Source organism: Panthera tigris, chromosome D3 (assembly GCF_018350195.1).
Source record: "Panthera tigris isolate Pti1 chromosome D3, P.tigris_Pti1_mat1.1, whole genome shotgun sequence".
In the NCBI taxonomy this organism is placed as follows: Eukaryota; Metazoa; Chordata; class Mammalia; order Carnivora; family Felidae; genus Panthera; species Panthera tigris.
In genome coordinates, this window is record NC_056671.1 from 5,115,348 (window position 1) to 5,138,604 (window position 23,257).

The 23,257-nt window shown below is 57.1% G+C and overlaps 1 protein-coding gene across 1 annotated transcript in view; it reads left to right on the forward strand.

The window, feature by feature from the left end:
* Positions 1 to 1,752: 1,752 nt before the first annotated feature.
* The window catches only part of DHX37 (DEAH-box helicase 37), a 28,905-nt gene continuing 7,400 nt past the window's right edge, over positions 1,753 to 23,257 (forward strand). The window contains exons 1-16 of the mRNA XM_042962440.1: positions 1,753 to 1,941; positions 5,397 to 5,566; positions 8,883 to 8,995; positions 10,447 to 10,777; positions 12,875 to 13,023; positions 14,088 to 14,180; positions 15,803 to 15,899; positions 16,771 to 16,884; positions 17,065 to 17,166; positions 17,412 to 17,526; positions 18,732 to 18,827; positions 19,011 to 19,093; positions 19,798 to 19,948; positions 20,552 to 20,628; positions 20,964 to 21,196; positions 22,438 to 22,549. Coding sequence (XP_042818374.1) covers positions 1,836 to 1,941; positions 5,397 to 5,566; positions 8,883 to 8,995; positions 10,447 to 10,777; positions 12,875 to 13,023; positions 14,088 to 14,180; positions 15,803 to 15,899; positions 16,771 to 16,884; positions 17,065 to 17,166; positions 17,412 to 17,526; positions 18,732 to 18,827; positions 19,011 to 19,093; positions 19,798 to 19,948; positions 20,552 to 20,628; positions 20,964 to 21,196; positions 22,438 to 22,549 — 2,142 coding nt within the window. The 5' untranslated portion in view covers positions 1,753 to 1,835. The remainder of the gene's footprint in view (positions 1,942 to 5,396; positions 5,567 to 8,882; positions 8,996 to 10,446; positions 10,778 to 12,874; positions 13,024 to 14,087; positions 14,181 to 15,802; positions 15,900 to 16,770; positions 16,885 to 17,064; positions 17,167 to 17,411; positions 17,527 to 18,731; positions 18,828 to 19,010; positions 19,094 to 19,797; positions 19,949 to 20,551; positions 20,629 to 20,963; positions 21,197 to 22,437; positions 22,550 to 23,257) is intronic.

Here is a 23,257-nt window from a genome sequence, read left to right on the forward strand (position 1 = left end):
CCAAATCATAAGGTGCTTCTAAATGCATTTCAACAACACATGAGGTAACCAGCACCCACGTGGAGAAATGGAACGTTACCAGCTTCCTGGGGAAACTCACTATTTTCCCTCCAAAATTTAGGGACTTAATTTTGCCTGTGTTTGAACTTTATGTGTATGGGATCAGACAGTCTGCTCTTTTGCGATTGGTTTTTCAACATAGTTATGAGAGCCATGTTGTTGTATATACGTCTTGTCTTTTTTGTTTGTTTCCAGTGTATTTATTTTGAGAGAGAGAGAGAGAGAGAGAGAGAGAGGCAGACAGAAGAGAGACAGAATCCTAAGCAGGCTCTGCACTGTCAGCACAGAGCCAGATGCAGGGCTCAAACCCACAAACCGCAAGATCATGACCTGAGCTGAAGTCAAGAGTCAGATGCTCAACAGACTGAGCCACCCAGGCACCCCTATGTCTTTTCCTTCTTGTTTTACACAACATTGTATTTTCTGGAGATAATACTTTGGTATATAAGGAAACTATAGGAGAAGTTACTATTACCCCCTTAATTTTAACATGGACACACCTTTTATTTACTTAAACATATTTAAAGGAAAAACTGCAGATCACTATCATTCTAAGCAATAAGACCCCTGAAACCAGAGGTTTGATATGCTAATTATTCTCTCTCCTCCCCAAAATTCGTTTAAATCAGTATATAACTTTATAAACATGTTTATACATACATTATCTAAGTCCTCTCATGCACCACCTGTGTGTTTATAGGGATGTTTTTGCTTTTGAATTTGGGGGGGGGAAGGAGAAAGTCTATGCAATCATGCTCTTCATTTATTCATTCAGTGATTATTACATTCAGTAACTCCTTATTGCTTACCTACTCTGCAGCAGATCTTGTTCTAGGTTCCTTTCTAAAATTCTAGGGGCGCCTGGGTGGCTCAGTCGGTTAAGCCTCCGACTCATGATCCCACAGTTCCTGAATTTGGACTCACAGTTGGTGAGTTTGGCCCGCGCTGGATGCTGGATTCTGCACTGACAGCAAGGAGCCTGCTTGGCATTCTCTCTCTCTCTCTCTCTCTCTCTCTCTCTCTCTGCCCTTCTGCTTGAGCGCACTCTCTCTCAAATAAATAAACATTAAAATAAATACAATTCTAAAATAAATCCTAATGCCTTCACCTGGTTTTTGTTATGTTATTTAAATGTCTGCCCTTAATGAACTCATGCTTTTAACAGAAAAAATGCTGCACGATGTAACTGTTCTACACGCAACATAATTACAGGACTCACAAAATACATTATTTCCGAATGCGCTACAGACAATGTGATATGGTAATGAGAGTTTAAAGCCGCCTAATAGATACTTTCTTCTTTTCGTTCTTCTGTCCCTGTAATGGAAATATTTCTTGCCTTTTTACTATACAATTAATTATGTTTCTTATCGGAGTAACAGAAAATGCAAATGAGCAAAAAAAAAGAGAAGCAGTTTGCAACGGGGACGGGGTTATAGTTGGAAAGGTGACAACACAGCCCCACTCCCAGGTAGCCAAATAAGTATTAGCAGGTAACTCCGATTTAGGGACTCTCCTACACCACGTGCGAACTATCCCCAGTTTAAATTCAGGCCTCCCAGGAGACCTCAGGTCTCGTTCCCGCCTCTAACTTGGCCCCGCCCCGCCTCCCCTCAGGCCCCGCCCCCAGCCCCCTGTTGTTTCCCAGCTCTCGCGAGAGTGCAGCCCGGAAGTCTCGCGGCCCGAGCCTGGGGCCTGGGAGGGAACCCACGTGGGCTGGGTTTTGGGGTGCGCGGCTCCCGCAGCCAGCCGTAAGCCCTGCCGGACCCAGCGCCATGGGGAAGCTGCGCCGGCGCTACAACGTCAAGGGGCGCCAGCAGGCGACCCCCGGCCCCTCGAAGGGCCCCCCGGAACCGCCCCCCGTCCTGCTGGAACTAGAGGGTAAGGCGTCCGGGACGGGGGCTGGGTTTCGGGGAGGGGCCGAAGGGCTCCGCGACTCTGGGGCGGGGGGCACTGGGAGGAACCTCCTCTCAGATGATCCGGGGAAGGGGAGACAGTGACACTATGGTTTTAACGGTGAATTTGGGACAGTCCCGGGGCTTGCTCCTCTATGGGAGTCCGGCCCTAGTTTATTACTTTCTCAAGTTTTATTTAAGTAATCTCTGCACCCAGCGGTGGACTCGAACTGAGGACCTTAGCTGAGATCAAGAGCCGGGTGCTCTTCAGACTGAGCCGGCCAGGTGCCCCCACCCCTAGTTTAGTAGTATGGGGGAATGTGGGCAAGAAAATAAGGTAATTCCCTCTATTCCTCTGGCTGTTTTATAATCTCCTTGCCAGCGACGCCCGAATAAGTAAGTATGTTTAGCCCAGACCTGTCTGCTCAGCTCCAGGCTGCTTGACGTTTCTGCTCAGACTCCTTTTTAGTAGGAGCTGCCAGGACTTTAGGAGACATAAGGGAAGAGGAGATTTAAGGGGGAAAAAAAAAAAAAGAATCTGCCCTGCTGAGCCTATTAGATGCTTGTGGGAGGAAACAGGCAAAAGCAGACAGGTAAAATATACAGGATGTTGCGTGGGTATAAATACTAAGGAGATAGAGCAGAGTGGGTGTTTGGGTGGGTTGCAGTGTCCCATCGGGTGGGCAGGGAAGGCCTCACTGAGGAGGCGTTGAGTCAAGGCCTGAAGGCAGCCAGAATGGCTGAGTGGAGGTGAAAGAAAAAAATGGGGCAGGATCATGTAGGGTCCGCGGGGTGGGGTCGTGGTGAGGACTGTGGCTGGGGCAGGGTTTAGAGCGCCAGGGGGACATAGGCTTATGTGGTGACAGCATCTCTGTGGCTGCTGCGGAGAGAAGCAGTAGAAGGTTAGGTAGGACCAGGGTGGTCGGTTAGGAGCTTGTTCATTCGTTCACGCAGGGAGCAGGTGAGCTGGTGGTGGTCAGGCTACGAGGAGCTCACAGGATTTGCTGGCTGAGCGTGCACAAGAACACTGATGTCGAAAAGGACTCCCAGGCGCTGGGCCCAGCCGGTGGAGAAAAGGCAGGGTGGGCAGCTTGGGAGACCCAGAGCCATGTTTGGGATATGAGTGGTCTGGGGGTCCTGTTCCATAACCCAGGCGACCAGGGTAGGCAGGCAGGTGCTTGAGAGAGGCCGTTCCTGGGGGAGATGGCAGTTTGGAGTCATCTGTGAGTGGCTGGGGTTTGTTCATTTCAAGTCCAGGCTGGATTAGCTCACTGAGGGGGTGAGTCCTGCCCTGGAGAAGGATATGGGGAGGAGAGCTCTGGGGCGTGTGGTCTGGGTGCCGTGGAGGGGGTCCCACCATCCGCATCAGATGTTCCCAAGGGGCCAGGGAGGGAGAGAGGGACCTCTGGATGTAACCGGGGAAGCTGTCCATGACCTGGATGGGGCCACTTGTGCAGGAGAGGTGAGATGAAGTGACTGAGTCCGTTCAGAGTTGTCTCGCAGGCTCCCGAAAAGGATGCGGTCCCAGGTCGGACTCACCCAGCTGAGTGCACGTGCTCCCTGAGGTCCAGCCGAGTTAAACATCAGGAAACAGCGGGCCTAGGCTCTGGAGATGCACAGAGGGAGAGCAGGGCCGCTGGAAAGGCCTGTGTCCCTCGACCCACGGCCTGGCCTTCTGTTCTGCACTCTCGTTGGGCCTGAAAGACAGTGAGGTTACCAGACAGAATTTTAGGGTGGGAACCTGGAGCCTGAATTCCCTCCTGAGAAGTCGCACGGATAGGCTGGGGGCTGACCAAACCGCCTCACATCTCCATACCTCAGTTTTCTCATCTGTAAAAAGGATCCAGGAGGAGTAGTCCTACCCCCGTCGGAGTTTTGGAGGAGGTGATTGGAGCAGGGGGGCCTGAGGTCTCTTGGACCCAAAGATCGGGGAAGGTTCTCTCCCACCTCAGGACATCTCCAATTAATCCCCGCCTTCCTGAGGGGCCAAGAGGAGGCTTATAAAAACATCCATCACATCGCCTGCCTTCTTCAAAGAGCCTTCCCCGACCACTGACCTAACATCGCCACCCGCTGCCTGATTTCTGTTTTTATCACTTCCCTTATTATTTTTTTTTTCTATAGTACTGTGGTTCTCAAATTTTTGGACCGAGGACCCTTTCACGTTCTTAAAAACTGAGGGTCCCAAAGTGCTTTTGTTGGTGTGGCTTCTGTCCATCAACACCAAGAAATTTTGAAACCTGTACATACGAGCACACGCTTTTTCAGCTGTGAGAGCAGCTACGCGTCACACGATTTGGAGCCTCTGGAAAATGCTTGCTGTACGCTCTTTTTTTTTTTTTTTTTCCTTTCTCGCTTTTAATTCTGTTTTATGCGAGAATTGCACAATGGATCACTTGCATTGCTTAAAATTGTCTCGTTCTCTCCTACGTTTTGTGACACAAGGCAAGATGGACGAAGCCAGAGGAACTACTGAAAGTCAGGGCCCCCACGGAACACGGGAGAGGGGGGCCACAGCAGGTTGGGTTGAAGAGTAATGTGGTAGCCGAATTTGGGTCTAGATTGTATACTTTCAGACTGTGACATTTATTTTTTATTTTTATTTTTTTTTAACATTTATTTATTTTTGAGACAGAGAGAGACAGAGCATGAGCAGAGGAGGGTCAGAGAGAGAGGGAGACACAGAATCCGAAACAGGTTCCAGGCTCTGAGCTGTCAGCCCAGAGCCCGATGCGGGGCTCGAACTCAGGGACCGCGAGGTCATGACCTGAGCCGAAGTCAGACGCCCAACCAACTGAGCCACCCAGGCGCCCCCAGACTGTGACATTTAAAAGTAGGTATGGTACATGGGGCACCTGGGTGGCTCAGTTGGTTAAGGGTCTGACTTCGGCTCAGGTCCTGATCGCACGGTTCGTGGGTTCCAGCCCCACGTCGCGTTCTGTGCTGACCGCTCAGAGCCTGGAGCCTGCTTCGGATTCTGTTTCTCTGCCCTCCCCAGCTTGCGCTCTGCCCACCCCCCCAAAATAAATAAACAAACAATTTAAAAAATATAAAAATGAAAATAGATATGGTACAAACTCAGTACTTAGTCCCCTGCGTGTCTGAGGAGGGCGTTGTACCAGTGCTCTGAAAATAGTTTTGACCTCACAGGTCTGCCGAAAGCAGGCCACTTTCTGAGCAGAGCACTGCTGTCCCGTGTACCCTCCCTCCTGGCGCCCGCTCTCCTCTGCCTTGACCGCTAGGGTGGAGGTGCCCTGACCCGCGTGGCGGGTGGTGGGCCCGCACCCCCGGTCCCGTGGGGACGCTCAGGGGGCTCACACAGGGGTGGGGAGGCCACATGGAGCCGCCCCGCTCCGAGCCGGTGGCGTGAATGTTGACCGTTACTTGGCCTCCGGAGTCTCCGGTCCCTGGGCCGGGGTTCAGGCATGTGTGTCTTTCCAGATCAGGGCACGCTGAAAGGAGTTGACGCAAGCAATGCGCTGGTTTTGCCGGGAAAGAAGAAAAAGAAGCCCAAGGCCCCTCCCCTGGCGAAGAAGGAGAAGAAGCCTCTGACCAAGAAAGAGCGGAAAATGCTGCAGAAGATCTTAGATCAGAAGGAGAAAAAGAGCCAGGTATCCCTGTTGTGGCAGGGTCTGCGCCCGGCCCCCCAGACTGCGGAGGGATGGGGTCTGTGTCCCCCAACTTGATCTCTTCCTTGGGACTGTCCCGTAGAACTTTCCGGAATGCGGGCCGTGCTTTGTGTCTGCGCAATCCCATAGGGTAGTCGCTAGGCGTGTGTGGCTAGCAAGGCTGAGGAATTGAATTCTTTATGTGATTTAATTAATTTAAATTTGAATGGCCTCCCCGTGGCTGGCCCTTGACTGACACCGCTCCAGCAGTCTCAGTCTGTCTGGGACAGACTGACGGGCCTGGGTTTGTTGAGGCCAGCTGTCAGCGCAGAGCCGGATGTGGGGCTCAGACCCACAAACTTGAGATCACGGCCTGAGTCGAAATCAAGAGTTGGACCCTTAACCAACTGAGCCACCCAGGTGCCCCTCCCTTCGTACTTCTTTGCAGAACAAATTTTGTGTTGGGAAATTCAAGCCTCTACCGAAGCAGAGAACCTAGTGTAATGGACTCATGCGTCCTGGTCGCCAGTGCCAGCGGCTGCCAGCCCAGAGTCCCCCGTCATCCCTCCTGCTGGCCACTTTCCCACCTCCGGGGTCAAAGCCGGGGAAGCGTAAGTCTGTATTGGTGTCCGGGGCTGCTGAAACAGGACGGCAAACTGAGCAGCTTAGGGTAGAGTTGTATTCTGTTGTGGTTCTGGAGGCCGGAGTCTGAAATCAAGGTGTCGGCAGGGCCTTGCTGCTTCTGAAGCCTCTAGGGGAGGGTCCCCCCGCTTTGGGTGGCCCCCAGCCTTCTTGGCCTGTGGCCTCATCTGTCCAGTCTTGGCCCCTGTCTTCACGTGGCTGTTCTCTGTGTGTGTCTTGTAAGGACACTTGCCTTGGGATTTAGGACCCACCTGGATAATCCAAATCTCATCCCGAGATCTTTAACTTAATTACATCTGAAGAGACCCTTTCTCCAAATAAGGTTGCATTCTGGGACAAGAGTTATCCTTTGAGAGGGCAGGACACCGTTGTGTTTATACACAAACAGTTTCAATTGTATCTCTAAAATAAGGGCCATTTAGAATAACGGCAAGGCAAGTCGGGGCGCCTGGGTGGCTCAGTCGGTTAAGCGTCCGACTTCAGCTCAGGTCACGATCTTGCGGTCCGTGAGTTCGAGCCCCGCGTCGGCTCTGGGCTGATGGCTCAGAGCCTCGAGCTTGCTTCTGATTCTGTGTCTCCCTCTCTCTCTGCCCCTCCCCGTTCATGCTGTGTCTCTCTCTGTCTCAAAAATAAATAAACGTTAAAAAAAAAAAAAATTAGAATAACGGCAAGAGGGGCGCGGGGCTCAGTCGGTTGAGCATCCGACTTCGGCTCAGGTCATGATCTCACGGCCAGTGAGTTCAGGCCAGTGAGTTCGAGCCTGCGTCGGGCTCTGTGCTGACAGCTTGGAACCTGGAGCCTGCTTCGGAGTCTGTGTCTCCCTCTTTCTCTCTGCCCCTCCCCTGCTCGTGCTCTCTCTGTGTCTCTCAAAAATGAATAAATGTAAAAAAAAAAAAAAACAGGGGCACCTGGGTGGCTCAGTCGGTTGAGCGTCCGACTTCAGCTCAGGTCACGATCTTGCAGTCCGTGAGTTCGAGCCCCGCGTCGGGCTCTGGGCTGATGGCTCGGAGCCTGGAGCCTGCTTCCGATTCTGTGTCTCCCTCTCTCTCTGACCCTCCCCCGTTCATGCTCTGTCTCTCTCTGTCTCAAAAATAAATAAACTTAAAAAAAAAAAAAAAAAAACAACTTTTTTTTTAAATAACCCGCAAGGCCATTAGCCCACCTAAATTTTTTAAAAATATCAACTTTCCCTAAATGGCCGAATTTCCAATTGTTTCATAAATGCTCCCCTAGCCCACCTATTTATTTTTCTTTCTCTCCTCTCCTCCACCCCCCCCCCCTTGTCATTTATTTGTTGAGGGAAATCAGGTTGCTTGTCTGTGGTTTCCCACAGTCTGCGATTTTAAACCTTCATCTCTGTGGTGCAGTTAAACACACCCCTCTGCCTCCGAATGTCCTGGAAATGCTATTTGGATCTGAGGCAGGGATCCTCAGCTGGGACAAAACGTTCTCTGGCCCGCACTGCCTGCAGTGCAGAGACCGAGAAACCCCAATCTGGAGACTTCCTGGGGTTCACATTTGACCTTCCACCAGGATCACCACACAGGGTCCCCTGCTCACAGCCCCGACACTCGGCCCCCGGAGCCCTTTCTGCAGGGAGGCTCACGGTCCGCGAGTGTGTCCTTTTAAAATCCTGTGCGGTGTTTTTTCTCACTGTTCTGTACGTGCTTTTTCCTCTCGTTAATTGCAAAATACGTAGATGGGAGCACATATAAAATGCACGTTTATAATTTCAAGAGGAAGAAAAACTCCTGAATGGTTCCTCAGCGGAAAGAGGCCAACTGTCCCCGCCTCCGCATGCTGCTTTCTAGAAGGTGGCACAGGGACCGCTTGCCATATCACACAAGAGCCTCCCCTCCCTTTGACACAGCGGGGGAGCCCCGCTTTGTACACATAAACCCTCCTTTATTATACGGTCTCCCGCGGATGGGCATCTGGATGGTGGAGAATTGCTTATGACACACAGTGATGCAGAGAGAGCCTTGGTCCAGCGCCAGACTCCAGGGGTAGACAGCCACCCCAGCTCACGTGAATGTAAGGCACCCGGCCTGTGATGCACTTATAATTGGACGTTTGGGGGGCGCCTGGGTGGCTCAGTCGGTTAAGCGTCTGACTTCAGCTCAGGTCACGATCTCACGGTCCGCGAGTTCGAGCCCCACGTTGGGCTCTGGGCTGATGGCTCAGAGCCTGGATCCTGCTTCCGATTCTGTGTCTCCCTCTCTCTCTGCCCCTCCCCCATTCATGCTCTGTCTCTCTCTGTCTCAAAAATAAATAAACGTTAAAAAAAATAATAAAAAAAAATAATTGGACGTTTGGTTTAAAAAGCCTAGATGTTAGCGTAGCAGAAATCTGATGTACGGTCTCCCTTCCTCTTTTTTTTTTTTTAATTTAATGTTTTAAGTGATCTCTTTTTATAATTTTTAAATTTTTTTTAAAGTTTATCTTTGAGAGAGTGTGAGCAGGGGAGGGGCAGAGAGAGAGAATCCCAAGCAGGCTCCCTGCCGTCAGCACAGAGCCCGATGTGGGGTTCGAACTCACGAACCGCAAGATCACGACCTGAGCCCAAATCAACGGTCAGATGCTTCACCAAGCCCCCCGGGCACTCCCCAGGTCTCCCTTCCCTTCTGAAGAGAGGGTCGCCCTGCCACATGTCTGACACTGTCATTTCCTTCCCCAGCGAGCGGAGATGCTACAGAAATTGAGTGAAGTCCAGGTCTCAGAAGCCGAGCTGAGACTCTTTTACACCACGTCCAAGCTGGGCACTGGGAACCGCATGTACCACGCCAAAGAGTGAGTCGGGTGCCCCTCCTGCCGGGGCCCCGGGGGCGGCCTCACAGGTCACCGAGCCTTCCGGGTTGAGCGTTAGGAGGAAAGACGCCTGCAGTGGCCCCCGTGCTAACACGCCTCTGCTGCGTGGGGGCCTGGGTGCTGCTGATTCCCGCCCACACGCGCGGACCTTCTCACTCATGCGGGGTCCTGCGCGACCGGTTCTTCCAGCTCTGGCCCAGACGATTAGGCTAGACGTTGCCTTCAGGTGATCAGGGATTCGGTTCAGCTTATTTCTGAGCGCAGAAGTGTGGCCTTCCGGATGTCACAGGCTTGGTCCCTTCTGGAAGCTGGAGAAGCTGTTCCTCCCCTCTCCCCCGGCTTCGGGTAGCTGCCAGCCGTCCCGGGGGTTCGTTCCCTCCTTGTAGATGTGACACCGCGGTCCCCGTCTCCGCTGTGTCTCCCGGCGTGTCTCTCTGTCTTCCGTGGCCTTCCTCTGTGTCCGCGTCTTTTAAGGATGCCAGGCATTGGAATTGGGGCCCGCCCTGATCCAGGATGCCCTCATTTTACCTGAATTACCTTTGCGAAGACCCTGTTTCCAAGAAGGTCACATTCTGAGTCCCCGGATGTGAATTCTAGGGAGACACTGTTCAACCCAATACCACCCACATTCCAAGATTCAGACTGCAGGAGTCGGGGTGCACCTGGGTGCACTGAGCATCTGACTCTTGATTTGGGCTTTGGGATCGAGCCCTGCATTAGGCTCTGCTCTGAGCTTGAAGCCTGCTTAAGATCGTCCCTCTCCCCCTCCTCCTCCCTCCCTCTCTCCCTGTCCCTCTCCTTCTCCCTCTCCAATAAATAAGCATTAAAAAAGAAAAGTTGGTCTCATATTAAAATCCAGGTTCCCGCCTGGTCTTGTGCCACACCAGATGGCCCTCTCACAGGGCAGCTGACCCTTAGATGGAGCCCATGTGCCTCCCCACCCCCCCCCCCCCCCCCAGACCCACGGGACACGGCTGTCTTACTGTCAGCCTGCTCCCTGTAGACCTTGTGCATTTATGGCTGCTCTGAGTGCAAACTGTCCCAGGCTCTCCTCTAGGCCCCGGGGATGGAGAGTGCACACAAGTAAAATAAGAAGGAAGCTTCCCTTAAGAAGCCTGCGTTGTCCTCATGGGGAGATGGGCAATAATCAAACGAATGCATACGTATCTAGTGCTGGGAAGCACGAGGCACAAAGTAATGCAGGGAAAGAGGATGGAGGGAGATGGGACAGTCTCCCTGATGGGTGACATTTGAGTGAAGTGAGGGAGTACTTCTGCATAGGGAGCGGGAACAGCATGTGCAAAGGCCCTGAGGTGGGAGGGGGGGTGTCCTTTGAATCCCGGCTTCTGAGGGGTGTGTCGCAACACAGAGCTGCCTCAGGTCGACCGGCCCGTCCTAGGGCTTTCGTGCCTGACTTCTGGCCCTGCTGGCAGGAGGTCTGACGAGATCGAAGCCCAGGGGCAGAAGATCAGCAGCCTCAGCGGGGCCCATCGGAAGCGCCCCCGCGAGGAGGCAGAAGATGAGTCATCCGAGTCCTCGGTGGAGTCTGAGCCTGATGAGGCCCCTGCCGCCGAGCCCGTGGAGGAGGCTGGTGCGGGGCCGCCGCCAGCTCCACCGGGGGCGGGGGCCGGGGGCCCCGGCTCCAGCGGCCAGCCCTCTCTGGCCGCGACGTCGTCGGTACCTCCCGCAGCAGCCCCCACCGTGGCCAGGCCCCCAGCGAAGCCCGCCGTCTTCATCCCTGTGAACCGCTCCCCCGAAGTTCAGGTTTGCTGCTCTGTGTCTGCGACGGGCTCTGAGGCTAGCGTGGGGGGGGGTTGGGGGTGCGGGAGCGGGGGGGCGTCCTGTGCTTCAAGCGGGTGGGATCCCTCCCATGTGCCGGTGTCCTCGCCCAGAACGGGAGCAACTGTGCCCTCCTGTAGGGTCGGCGTGGAGATGTGGGCGCGTGCGCGTGTGGACGTGCCAGCTGCAGGCCCGGCACGGGGTGGGGGGGGAGGGCAGCAGACAGCGCCCCCGCTGTTGTGAACGGAGGAGGCTGGGTGCCTGGAAGGGGGAGAGCAGGAGGGCCTGGGGAGGCATGTGGGGCAGGAGCTGGGAGACCAGCAGGAGCGGAGGAGAGGGGGCTGTCCCACACTGAGAACAGCAGGCAGGAGGCCTCCTGGGTCCTAGCGGGGCTGTGGCAGACCGCACGCTGTGTTGTGGAAACCGGAGGGATGCGACCAGCTCCTTTCTTTTAATGGAAAAAAAAAAAAAGAACAGAAAATATCAGCACAGCGTTGTAAGTAAGCATCAGAGCTGTTTATTGAAACCGGGATTTCAGTTCGTGTGCTCGGGTATAAATGGGGCAAGCTGACGGCTCTGAGGAACCACCCGGTGTGCCCCGGGGTTCATGCTACAAAGATTTGCTCGTAGGTGCCGTCACATGGCTGCTGCTGGTGCGGGAATCTCTTCACTCGGTCCCTGCGGGCCCCGGGCTGCCCCCGCCCCAGCTTCAGCCCCTTTCTCCGTGGCTTTTCTCCATACGTGTTTCTAAGCCGTTACGACAGGTCGACCACCTGTTTTGATAAGTGACATCATATCACTCGTCTCCCTGCACTTCGATTTCTTGGTCAAGTCAGTTTCACGTTTCTGAGATTTATTCGTCCGTGTCGGTGCTGTAACCGAAGTCCCCCTTATTCTGGGTGGTTTCCCCCGCTGCTCTCGAGTATTCCGGCGTGTGACTAGAACACAGGGCACGTATTCTTGCGAGAATTCTTTTTTTTTTTTTTAACGTTTATTTATGTTTGAGACAGAGAGAGAGACAGAGCATGAACGGGGGAGGGTCAGAGAGAGAGGGAGACACAGAATCTAAAACAGGCTCCAGGCTCCGAGCTGTCAGCACAGAGCCCGACGCGGGGCTCGAACTCACGGACCGTGAGATCATGACCTGAGCTGAAGTTGGCCGCTTAACCGACTGAGCCACCCAGGCGCCCCGCGAGAATTCTTCACATGCACAGAACTTCCTCTCGGGCAGTGTTGGCAAACTGTAGGTCACAGCCATGACCGGGTCACGAGATGACCAGCACTTGGTTTTGAAACAAAACGGAGTAGAATAGAAACGGAACAGAATGTTTTAAATCCGCACTTAGCATGCTTCACGTAATGAAGGTGTGAGCCGTGGTTCGTGAAACTTCTGCGTATATAATAACACCAGATCCTTGAACAACGGGGGTTAGGGGCTCCAACCCCCCTCGCGGTCAGAAATCCACGTGCAGCTTTTGACTCCCCCCAGACTTGACGACTAATAGCGTACTGTTGACCGGAAGGCTCAGAACACAAAACAGTTGATTCATACGTGGTTTGTATGTTATGTGTGTCATATGTTTTCCGTATTCTTAAAATAAAAGTAAGCTAGGGAAAGAAGATGTTACTGAGGAAATCATAAGGAAGAGAAAACATTTATAGCCTTGTACTTTTTTTTTAAGTAATCTCTGCAGCCTCCATGTGTCTTGAACTCACGACCGCGAGATCATGCTCTACTGACTGAGCCAGCCAGGCGCCCCTAGTCCCGTACTGTACTGAAGACAATCCGTGCGTGAGGAAGCAGACCCCCGCAGTTGTTCAGGGGTCGGCTTTGCGTGCTGGGCTGTCCCCGAGGACACCCGCTCTGGCACGGGAGGATCCCACTGCCGTCTCTGTCCCCTGTAGCAGGGCCTCACTGGCTTTGCTAGGAAGGCTCACGGCATCCACATGCCCACGGCCACCTTTATAGAAACCACGTCACCCTTCGCAGGCTCGCCGATCCCCTCTGCCATTCTGCTGCGGGGCAGCCCTCCCCCCCCCCCCCCCCCGATTCCCTGAGCACTGACTTCCTCTCTTCGCCAGGAAGAACGGCTAAAGCTCCCAATTCTTGCTGAAGAGCAAGTGATCATGGAGGCGGTGGCCGAGCACCCCATCGTCATCGTGTGTGGTGAGACCGGCAGCGGGAAGACCACGCAGGTGCCACAGTTTCTCTACGAAGCAGGCTACACCAGGTGGGGGCTGGGGGCTGGCCCCTCGGGTGACCCCCAAAAGTTACTACGAGTGGGAGCTCCCAGGGCCCTAATCCAGGCTCCGCCGTTGGTATGCTGTGTGGCTTTGGGCAAGCTGCTTAACTTCTCTGGGCCTTGGTGTCCTCCCACCGTCGTTGCACCTACTTCACACGGGTGTCGTGTGCACGAAATGAGAGACTTTGTGTAAAATGCTTAGATCAGCCCCTGTCACGTGGGGCGATGTGTTTATGGATGTCGCCTCCTGTTGGCACTTTTGACCCGGGTGTGTCACAGGTCCCCAAGACCACCCCGGGTTCGTTGATTTGCGAGGAAGGCTCACGGGACCCAGCGTGTAGTTGTACACGTGAGTGTGATTTCTTAGAGCAAAAGAACACAAGACACGATCGGCAGAGGGAAGAGGTGCACGGGGTGGAGTGTGGGAGAACCGGGCACAGGCTTTCCGAGCCCTTTCCCAGGAGAGTCACACGGAAGCAGTCCGTGTAAAGAGCTGTCACCAGACGAGCCGAGTAGAAACTGAGCGCCCAGGGTGTTTGTTGGGGTCGGACGCCCTCTCCCTGGCACCTACCCAAGTCCCAGGCGCCCAGAAGGAAAGCCGGTGGTCAGGATGAACTACATTGTTGGTACAAACAGTCCAGGCACGGAGACCCCCCCCGCCCTTATCAGGATCGGGAACCCTCCCGAAATTCGGATCCCAGACAGCAGCCACCCCCGACCCAGTAAGCAGACCTCTCTAGGGGGACCGGCCGCGGGCTTCTGTGCTGCCTGTCGTCCGCCGTCCCCTTGGCAGGTCCTGTGACTCGCAGAGCACTTGCTCCGGGCCAGCTCCAGCCCAGCCTCCCGTCCGCAGCTGGCTGCTTTCCCTTCCACTGTGACTCCCACGGCGTCTGTGCGGACCGCCAGGCTGTCCCCTTTTGCTGTCAGGCGGTGCCTCGTCACCTCTAGGGAGGGCCACTCCGTACGTGGAGTCCTGACGGGGAACGGTGTGTGACCGTGGGACTGACAGGTGGGGCCGAGCACTGCTGATGTGTCTTCTCTCCCTCCCGCAGCGACGACAGCATCATCGGCATCACAGAGCCCCGCCGCGTGGCTGCTGTGGCCATGTCCCAGCGGGTGGCCAAGGAGATGAATCTGTCACAGCGGTGAGGGCTCTGCGTCCTGGAGGAGGGAAGGGGGTGGTCCCCCGGCTTGGCCCCGGGCGCGCTGTCCAGGAGGAGCAGAGCAGCCTCGTGGGCGCTGTCCGTCTCGAGGGTGCTGGGTGGGAGCGTTGCTTCTGCGTCCGAGCGGAGGGTCTCCTCCCGCAAGAGGGCTTTCCGCCCTCTGGACGGCAGGAGCTTCCTGGGGAGGGGCCACAGGGCAAGGACGAGCCCGCCAGGCCGTCGGGCTCACTCCGTGCCCAGTGCCCCGAGAAGACCGTGGCCCTTTCTGGGGCTCGAGGGCGGAGCAGAGTGGCAGGTGGCCAGACGCAGGCAGGCGGTGATCACTGCTTGCCATGGTCCAGTAGTTCTGTCTAGGCAGGGCTCCCGAGTTTGGGTCCCCTGCGGGCGGCGAGGCTTTAGGACTTGATGTGGAAAACCGAACAAAGCAGGCAGAGCGCCCGCTTGAGGGTGGCTGGGGCCGCGTTTATACCGCACGCGCCTGGGCCTCGGCCCGTACCGGGGCATCCAGGTTTGAGGGGGTAGCATGTGTACTGGGCCTAAAATTGAGAAAGTCTCCTTCATCTGCCCTCTCTCTGAATATTTACTGAGCGGCACCTGCTGTGGGCCGGCCCGGCCCCGGGTCTCAGGACACGGTGAGCGAGACAGAACGGCCCGCCCTCCTGGGACTGGCGTGCGGGTCAGGGAGGCTTGTTGCGTGCGCGTGTTGTGGGGGCAGGGTGCCCCCAGCGTGTTTCCTGTGAATTGTTCCAAACAGTCACAGGCACAGACAAGCAACCGTGGGCATCTCTGTATTTCTCCTCTTCGACTTGTACGTAAACGATTCATATTGTTCATCCCTTCTGAATCTTTCCCGTTGTATTTGATGGTATGTGTTGAAAATAATACATACAAAGCTCCCCTTCTTTGTCACCATTTTTAACTTTTTTAAGGGAATGTTTATTTTGAGAGAGAGAGGGAGAGCAGGAGAGGGGCAGAGAGAGGGAGAGAGAGAATCCTAGGCAGGCCCCACGCTGTCAGCGCAGAGCCCGATGCGGGGCGCGATCACACGAACCGCGACATCGTGACCTGAGCCGAAATCAAGAGTCGGACACTTAACTGACTGAGCCACCCAGGTGCTCCCTCTTTAACTTTTTGTGGAAGCTTTTGAGCACACACGAAAGTAGAAAGCGTAGTGAACGAGCCCCCGTGGACCCGAAACCCAGTTCGGTGATGGTCAGCTGGTGGCCAACTTGCTTCTGACTCCGTGCCCTGCACCCCAGGGGTGCAGAGCTGCTCTTGGAGAATTGCTTCCTCGGGGTTTGTCTGTTGGGCTGAAAGATCAAGGCTGTATTTCATTTCTGTGCGAGAAGACGCTAGAACAATTTCAGCGCCCTCACCGTGACCGAAACCCTGTGACACGCTGGAGGGCCCTCCGGCCCCCGTTGTCTCTCTTCTGAACAGTTGTTCACCGTTGGTCGTTCAAATTGCGCTCTGACCGAGGTCCGCGTTCAGTCGACCCGTTTTTCAGAGGGCGGTGACGGGCCTCCGCCGTCCGCCTCCGCGTGGCCACGTGGCTGCAACCGGTCGGGACCTTACCTGCCCTGAGCCGGAGTCTGTCCCTGCAGGGTTGTCTCCTATCAGATCCGATACGAGGGAAACGTGACCGAAGAGACCAAGATCAAGTTCATGACAGATGGCGTGTTGCTCAAGGAGATCCAGAAGGTTGGTTGCTCGTCTCCGGACGCAAGGCCAGCGAGCATGGGGCGGGCAGTTCGAGTGCTCGTCTTGCCACCCGCTGGCACGGCAGCCCTGTGTCACCTTGGGCAAGTTCCTTCCCCTCTCTGAGCCTCGTCTTCTTGATCTGCAAGCCGGTACTTCCTCATGTGGTTGTTTTGAAGCAGAAGTTGTACGACGCGTGAACGCGCCTCAGCGTAGTGCCTTGTAGGTGCTCGTTACGCTCGTGTCGTTAGGATTTGGTTCACAGACTTTATGCCTCGGCCACACGCGTGTTGCTCCTTGCTGGCTGTGTGGCGTCCACCTGGGCAGAGGTCTCTGGGGACGGCAGAGGTGACGCCTGCCCCCTCTGCCCTGAGGCCGGCCAGGGTCACCCGGGGAGGTGGCTGTGAATGTGGCTCCGGTGTGGTTGACTACGGCTCCTCTCTGTGTGGGAGACGCTGTCCCAGTGTCCTCGGTCCTACCCGCCACCCCCTCGTTCCCTTGTCCTGCGTGTCCTCTCTGCTCTACAGGCGTCTGGATTTGGTAGCTCGCCTCTAATAAATGGTAGCTGCCCGTTTTCCAGCAATTTCTCTGCCAGGCACCAGCCCCCAGGCTGCGTACTTTATGGATGGTGTTTGTCACGGAAACCTCCCTGTGACCCCGTGAAGTGGGTCCTGTTGCCCCGTTTTACAGATGGCAAACAGACACGGGGAAGTGAAATAACTTACCTGAGGTCACAAACCAGGACCCCCCGGGCCAGTGCTCCCGGATCCGTGCCAGCTGTGAAGGGGGCTCCTGGAGCGGGAATATGGGGTGTGAGTGATGCCGGAGTGGCTCGGGCCCAGGCTGGCGGGCCTCACCACGCTCCCCTCCCCAGGACTTCCTGCTGCGGAGGTACAAGGTGGTGCTCATTGACGAAGCCCACGAGAGGAGCGTGTACACGGACATCCTCATCGGCCTCCTGTCCCGCATCGTGTCTCTCCGGGCGAAGGTAGGGCGGCGGGGTGGCGGGGGTCAGGTGAGACAGGGTCTCCTGAGCACGGGGTCCCCCGGGCCCAGGGGCGGGGCTGTGACTCTCGGTGTGAGCGGCCCCCTTGTGATTCGTCCCCCTTGGAATCCTGGATCCGGCCGTGTTACCCTTCCGTCCGTCACCCCGTCTGCCCTCCCGCAGAGGTACCTGCCGCTGAAGCTGGTCATCATGTCGGCCACGCTGCGGGTGGAGGACTTCACGCAGAACCAGCGGCTCTTCGCCCGGCCGCCCCCGGTCATCAAGGTAGCGCCTGGGTCGGCGTCTCGGGCCGGCGAGGGGGGGAGCGGGGCCCGTCAGCTCCCGCAGCGGGACGCCTGGTGTCGAGGCCGCTCCCGTAAGGCCCCGCTCTGCTGGTGGAGGCCGAGGCCGGGAGGCCTTGGGGAGCTGCTCGCGCCGAGCGGAGAGCTCCGGGGTCGCAGGGGCCAGGGAGGGGGGAGGCACCGAGCTCAGCCCACCGCCCCCGGTGCCCCTGTGGGCGTGTGTCCCAGGTGGAGTCCAGGCAGTTCCCAGTGACGGTGCATTTCAACAAGCGGACGCCGCTGGAAGACTACAGTGGCGAGTGCTTCCGGAAGGTCTGCAAAATCCACCGCATGCTGCCGCCAGGTGAGGCCCCGGCGGCGGGCGAGGCCGGGTCCCCCCTCCGGACCCCAGGCCCCACCTCCCCGCGCTGGCTCTTTCCTGCTGGTGGAACGAACACGAGTTGGACCATTTGAGCCGTTTTTAAGTGTATAATCCGGAGGCGTTTAGCGCCTTGCCAAGTGCAGGCTCCCCTCGCTTGCTCGCTTTGCTTGATCGTACTTTGCGGCTCCTGCACTCTTGACGAGTTAGGGTTCGTGGCGATCCTGCGTCAAGCCAGCCGATCGGGCCCCTTTTCCGACAGCACTTGCTCCCTTCAGCGTCCGTGTCACGCGCTGGCGATCTCCACGGTATTTCAGACTCTCCCCCTGTACGTTTCCAGTGATCTGTGAGCAGCGGTCACCACTCCTGAGAGCTCCGGTGACGGTTAGCAGTTTTTAGCGATATTTTAAATCGAGGCATCCGCGGTGTCTTTTTAGACAGTGACGCCATCGCGCGCTCAGTAGGTTCCAGCATAGCGTAAGCGTAACTTCCGTGTGCACGGGGCAACCCAGCAACAGCTGTGACGCTCGCTTGTGTCACTCATTGTGACGCTCGCTTCTCGGTGGTCTGGGACCAGACCCGCGGCATCTCTGAGGTGTGCCCGTGCTGTGCGGCCGTCCCCACCATCCACAAGAGAAACTCCGTCCCCATTAAACACTAACTCTCCATCCCCCTGTCCTGGCCCCTCCCCCCGTTCTGCTTTCTGTCCCGACGCATTCGTCTATTCGGACATTCTGTACAGACGGACTCGTTCGGTGTGTGGGCTTTTGTGCCTGGCTTCTTTCACGTAGTCTTGCTTTTTTGGGGTTCGTCTGTGTGTTTTCTGCCGTGTGGACGGACCACACTCTGGGGTCCATCCACCAGCCGACGGACGCTTGGATTGTTCCACCTCTCGGCTGTTGTGAATGGAGCTGCCGTGGGTATCTGGGGACAGGTCTTGGGTTGCGTCCCTCTTTCCCGGTCTCCTGGGCTAATGCCCACGAGTGGAACAGCCAGGTCGTGCAGGGGCTCTGTCCAGCTCCCTGTCACACGTCCTCTGTGTGGGAGGCGGCTGCCGCTGCGCGTCTCTGTGGCTGAGTCCTGCCGTGACTGGCTCTTCCTTATGCCCAGCTCCTGGCAGGTGGTAGTTGCTAAGTAGGTGTTTGCTCCACGAATGACCGGGTAGCCGAGGGATCTGGTTCTTTTCGCAGGGGGCATCCTGGTGTTCCTGACGGGGCAGGCAGAGGTGCACGCGCTGTGCCGCAGGCTGAGGAGAGCCTTCCCGCACGCCAGACGCAGGCCTCCAGGTACCCCGGCGGCACTTGGCCCCGAGAGCCTCCCTGTGTGAGAGCCGGCGCCCCGCCCGCCCTGCCGTTCCCCAGTAAATGGCCAGCAGCGCGGTGGCCTTACTCTGGACGGTGAAGAACAGGCCCCGGTAACCCGCGTGTGGCCTCGAGACATCTCCCTGCTGAATCTGCTCCTTCTTACAGAAAAGGAAGATCAGGAAGATTCAGTAGAGGAAGTGCGGAAGTTTAAGAAGTCGAGGACAAGAGCGAGGAAGGCCCGGGCAGCGGTATGTAGAGGCTCGTGGGCGCCTGGGGACTCTGAAGCTACCTTCTCTGGTGGCCAGTGGCCCCATGGCATGTAGGTGCCAATGTAATTAAAACGAAATAAAAATAAGGTTCAGTTTTAATCGAATTCTATCAGACGCATTTCAGGTGCTCAGTAGCCACCTGGGGCTGCTGGCGACCGTGCTGGGTCCAGAACATTCCTACCGTGGAAGAGAGTTCTGTTGGGTGGTGCTGCCCTAGAGGCCTCAGGGTGGGCTGTGATTTGAAGGTTCCCTGTGCTGTGGGCCAGGAAGAAGTTTCTGGAAGGCCAGCCCTGAGGCCAGGAAGAAGCTTCTGGAAGGCTGGCCGTGAGGTCCTGAGCAGGGCCTGTGAGGATGTCTGGGAGGGCAGGCAGAGCAAGGGTGCGGAGTCCCACACAATGTCGTTGTGGTTCCGGGGGCGACGGCGTCCTTACTGGGGGGTCACTTGCCCCCGCCCGCTGCGTTTTGGACCTGCCGGGCGGCGTCGTAAGTCCAAGTGTCGACTGGTCCTCACGGCAGCCCGTTGAGACAAGCTCTGTGGTCGTGCCGGTGTTGAGGCGAGGAAGCGGGCAGAATGGTTGTGAGGGCTCACGGGCAGTGCTGGGCCTCGTTCTTGGACATGCTCGTCTTTCCTGCCTGTGACCATTGTCTCCCGCAGCTGGGGTTCTGCTGTCTTCTTTGTCTAGACGTTGCCGCAGATCAGTCTGGACAGCTACTCGGTGTTGCCTGCAGGCGAAGGCGACGAGGACAGGGAGGCGGAAATGGACGAGGAGGAGGAGGAGGAGGCCCTGGGCTCCGACCTTGACCTGGACTTGGGGGACGACGGGGCAGACGGAGGTGTGCCCTGGGCAGGGCCCCTGCTCGCGCTCCCTGGGTCATTCACTCGGCAGGGGTCTGCAGGGCGCCCGCGGTGTGCCAGGCCCGGTGGTTAGGCCCAGACTTGTTGGTCTGGAGCTCAAGAGGGCCGGGCTTTGTGGCCGCCTTGCGCCTGCTGTTTGCTGACTTCCTGTAGCTGCCTGCAGACAGACCCTCCGATGTCCGTAGTGTTGACTGTGATGGGCATGCCACCCCCGGGCTCAGCTTTGCTGGGTAAAGGCAGGCCTCAGGGCTGGCTCGGGGGGGCTGCCCGGTCCCAGGGCCCCCTGTACGGAGATGGGCCCACGGCCTTGTGGGAGCCCCGGGGGCACCCAACCGGCAGTAGGCTCGTGGCCAGATTCTTCCCAACAGACTCTCCAGCGGGGCGGGCGTCCCCCCCCTTGGAGGAGGGTCGTGGGGCCTGAAGAGCCTCCAGGAGCCTCTCAGACTCAGCCCACCCTGTGCTGGTCTGGGGGCGGGGGGCGGCGCCTGGTAGCGGGTGCAACAGGTAGGGGGACGCGGGGCAGCCTGAGGTGGGCTCCCGCGGGGGGCGGGGAGTACCAGCCGGCCCTGCTTTCCCTGCAGGTGCACAGCCGGATGCGTCGCTGCCCCTCCACGTGCTCCCGCTCTACTCCCTGCTGGCCCCGGAGAAGCAGGCGCAGGTAACTGTGTGGGCTCCTCCTGGCCTCTTGGGGACGCCTCCTAGGGGCACTGAGATAGGGGCAGGTCAGGCCCGGGGCTGTCGTCCTCCTCAGCGGTTAGGTCAGCGCCCCCAGATAGGAGAGGGTGTTGGGATCCCTTAGAGAACAGGAACGCATCCCTGCGTTTGCGCTGAGGAATGTCGCGGCCAGAGGCCAGGGGAGGGCTTGTCCACCTCGCCACCCGTGGGCCCCCCCAGCCTGGCCGATTTCTCTGGGGTCAAGAGCCCCACGTGTCTGTGCCACCAGCTCTTTCCTGATTCTGGTGTTTTGCGGCCTCTGCTCCCTGACAACCCCAGGTCTTCCAGCCTCCCCCGGAAGGGACACGGCTGTGCGTCGTGGCCACCAACGTGGCCGAGACGTCCCTCACCATCCCGGGCATCAAGTACGTGGTGGACTGTGGGAAAGTGAAGAGGCGTCACTATGACCGCGTCACTGGCGTGTCCTCCTTCCGAGTCACCTGGGTGTCACAGGCCTCAGCCGACCAGCGGGCGGGCCGAGCGGGCCGGACAGAGCCAGGCCACTGCTACAGGTGGGACTCCCCTGGCCTCTCCAGTGACGTTGGGGGTCCCTCTGCGGCAGCCACCACTGAGGAGCAAGGAAGGGGGCCCCCGCCCCAGTCTGCAGCGAGTGCCGTGTCCCCCTGGGGACGGTCCTTGGGGTGCCGTGCAAGCCCTTGTTGGCTCTCAAGCACTCCACGTGCTTTCTTTATTCTGACCCTTAAGCGATACTTATTTTTAGCTGTTTTGTTTTCGTTTTATCTTGTTAACGGCTTTCCGGAGGTACTGTTAACGTACCGGAACTTTGACAGTTTTGAAGCGTGCACTTCTCTGGTATTGGGTGTTCTCAGAACCGTGCAGCTGTCCCCCAGTCTGTCCCAGATGTCGTCACCCCAAAAGAAGCCCCCATCCGCTAGGCGCTTTCCTCCCCTTCCCGTCCCCTTGCTCGGACTGGTGTTTCTGCTTCCCCTGGGTCTCTCCCTGGGGTGGGGGGTTGGGGGGGTTGCTGGGTCACATAGTCACTCTTGCGCCTTCTGGGGCCCATCAAGCGTCTTCCGCAGCGGCTGCCCCACTCTGACGTTCCCAGCAGCCGTGCTCGCAGGTTCCCATCTCCCCACATTCTCGCCAACGTTTGTTCTTTCCGTTTTTTTAGACCTGCAAGTGTGCGTGGTCGCTCGCTGTGCACTTGCTTTGCGTTTCCCCCCCCGACGACCTTGAGCGTCTTTTCGTGTGCTATTGGCTATTTGTCTGTGTTCTTGGGAGGACTGTTTTTTCGTTTCTTTTGCTTATTTCTTTAACGGGGTTCTTTTTCCTTTATTGTTGAGTCCTAAGAGTTCTTTACCTAATCTGCGTATTAGCTCTGCCTCAGAGGCGTCATTGGCGAATATCTTTCCCGTCTGTGTTTTGTTATGGTTATTCGATCACTTTATAGCTGGGTTTTTTGGGGTGTGTTTGACATTGTTTTAAATCACGAGAAAAGGAAATTGGGAACCTGTGTAGAGAAAGCTAGTAAGGAGCGACAGTAGTCTCGGGGACTGTGTGCCAGGCACCGGTCTCCCTGCATGTGTGGCTTCGGACATCTGTGCCCCAGCCCCGGTGAGTCCCCTGCTGGCTTGGCCTGTCCCGCAGGAGAGGGAAAGAGGCACGAGGAGGGTCAGTGCCGGCCCTCGTAAGCGTCCTGGTTGAAATCCAGTGCCCGGTAGCTTGGTGGAGCTGCCCTTCTATTTATTTATAAAATGATGGTGTTCTCTCTGGTGCTTCTCCTCCCCCCCAGGCTCTATTCATCTGCGGTTTTCGGTGACTTTGAGCCGTTTCCTCCTCCTGAAATCACCCGGAGGCCGGTTGAAGACTTGATCCTTCAGATGAAAGCACTCAACATTGAAAAGGTCAGTGGCGGCCCCCGGCCCTGCCAGCACCCCGCCGAGCCCCCAGCCCCCGCTGAGCCCCCAGCCCCCGCGTGGGCCAGCTCCTGAGATGCAGGGGACCCAGGAGCGGAGCCCCGTGGTGCCGGCCCAGCCACCCGGAGCGCTCTCGTGGGATGCTGTGTCCACACGTGCCGCTGGGCCCTCCCACCTCTCGAGGCACCGCTTCCCCCGGGGCTGCACCCCTGGAGCACCTGGGGGACGAGTGCCTGGGACGGAAGCCACACAGGGAAGGCCTGCCCACTGCACAGAGACCTGTCGCTGTCCTTGGGGCTCACAGAACGTTCTGTTGACACGGTCCTCACGTGGCACCTGTCTGGGGGTCACCTGCCTTTCTGCTGCTCCACAAGGGGTTGTGCAGAGAGAGAGAGAGAAAGAGAGGGAGACCCTGGACCATTAGTCCTTTCCCGTTCCTTCCACCCTGACCCCCAGGGCAACCGTGCACCAGCTTTCTGTCCCCGTGGCTTTGTCCGTTTTGGACGTTTCGTATGAAAGGGATCATTCGCATAAACGTCCTCGGGGGTCACCCACGTGGGGGCACGTGTCAGTACTTTGTTCCTCTGTACGGCTGAGTATCGCTCCGTCATAGGGCCAGGCCGCGTCCTGTCTGTCTCGCTGTCGTCGGGCACCTGGGGCGTCTCCACCTCTGGCTGCTACGCACAGAGCCGCTGT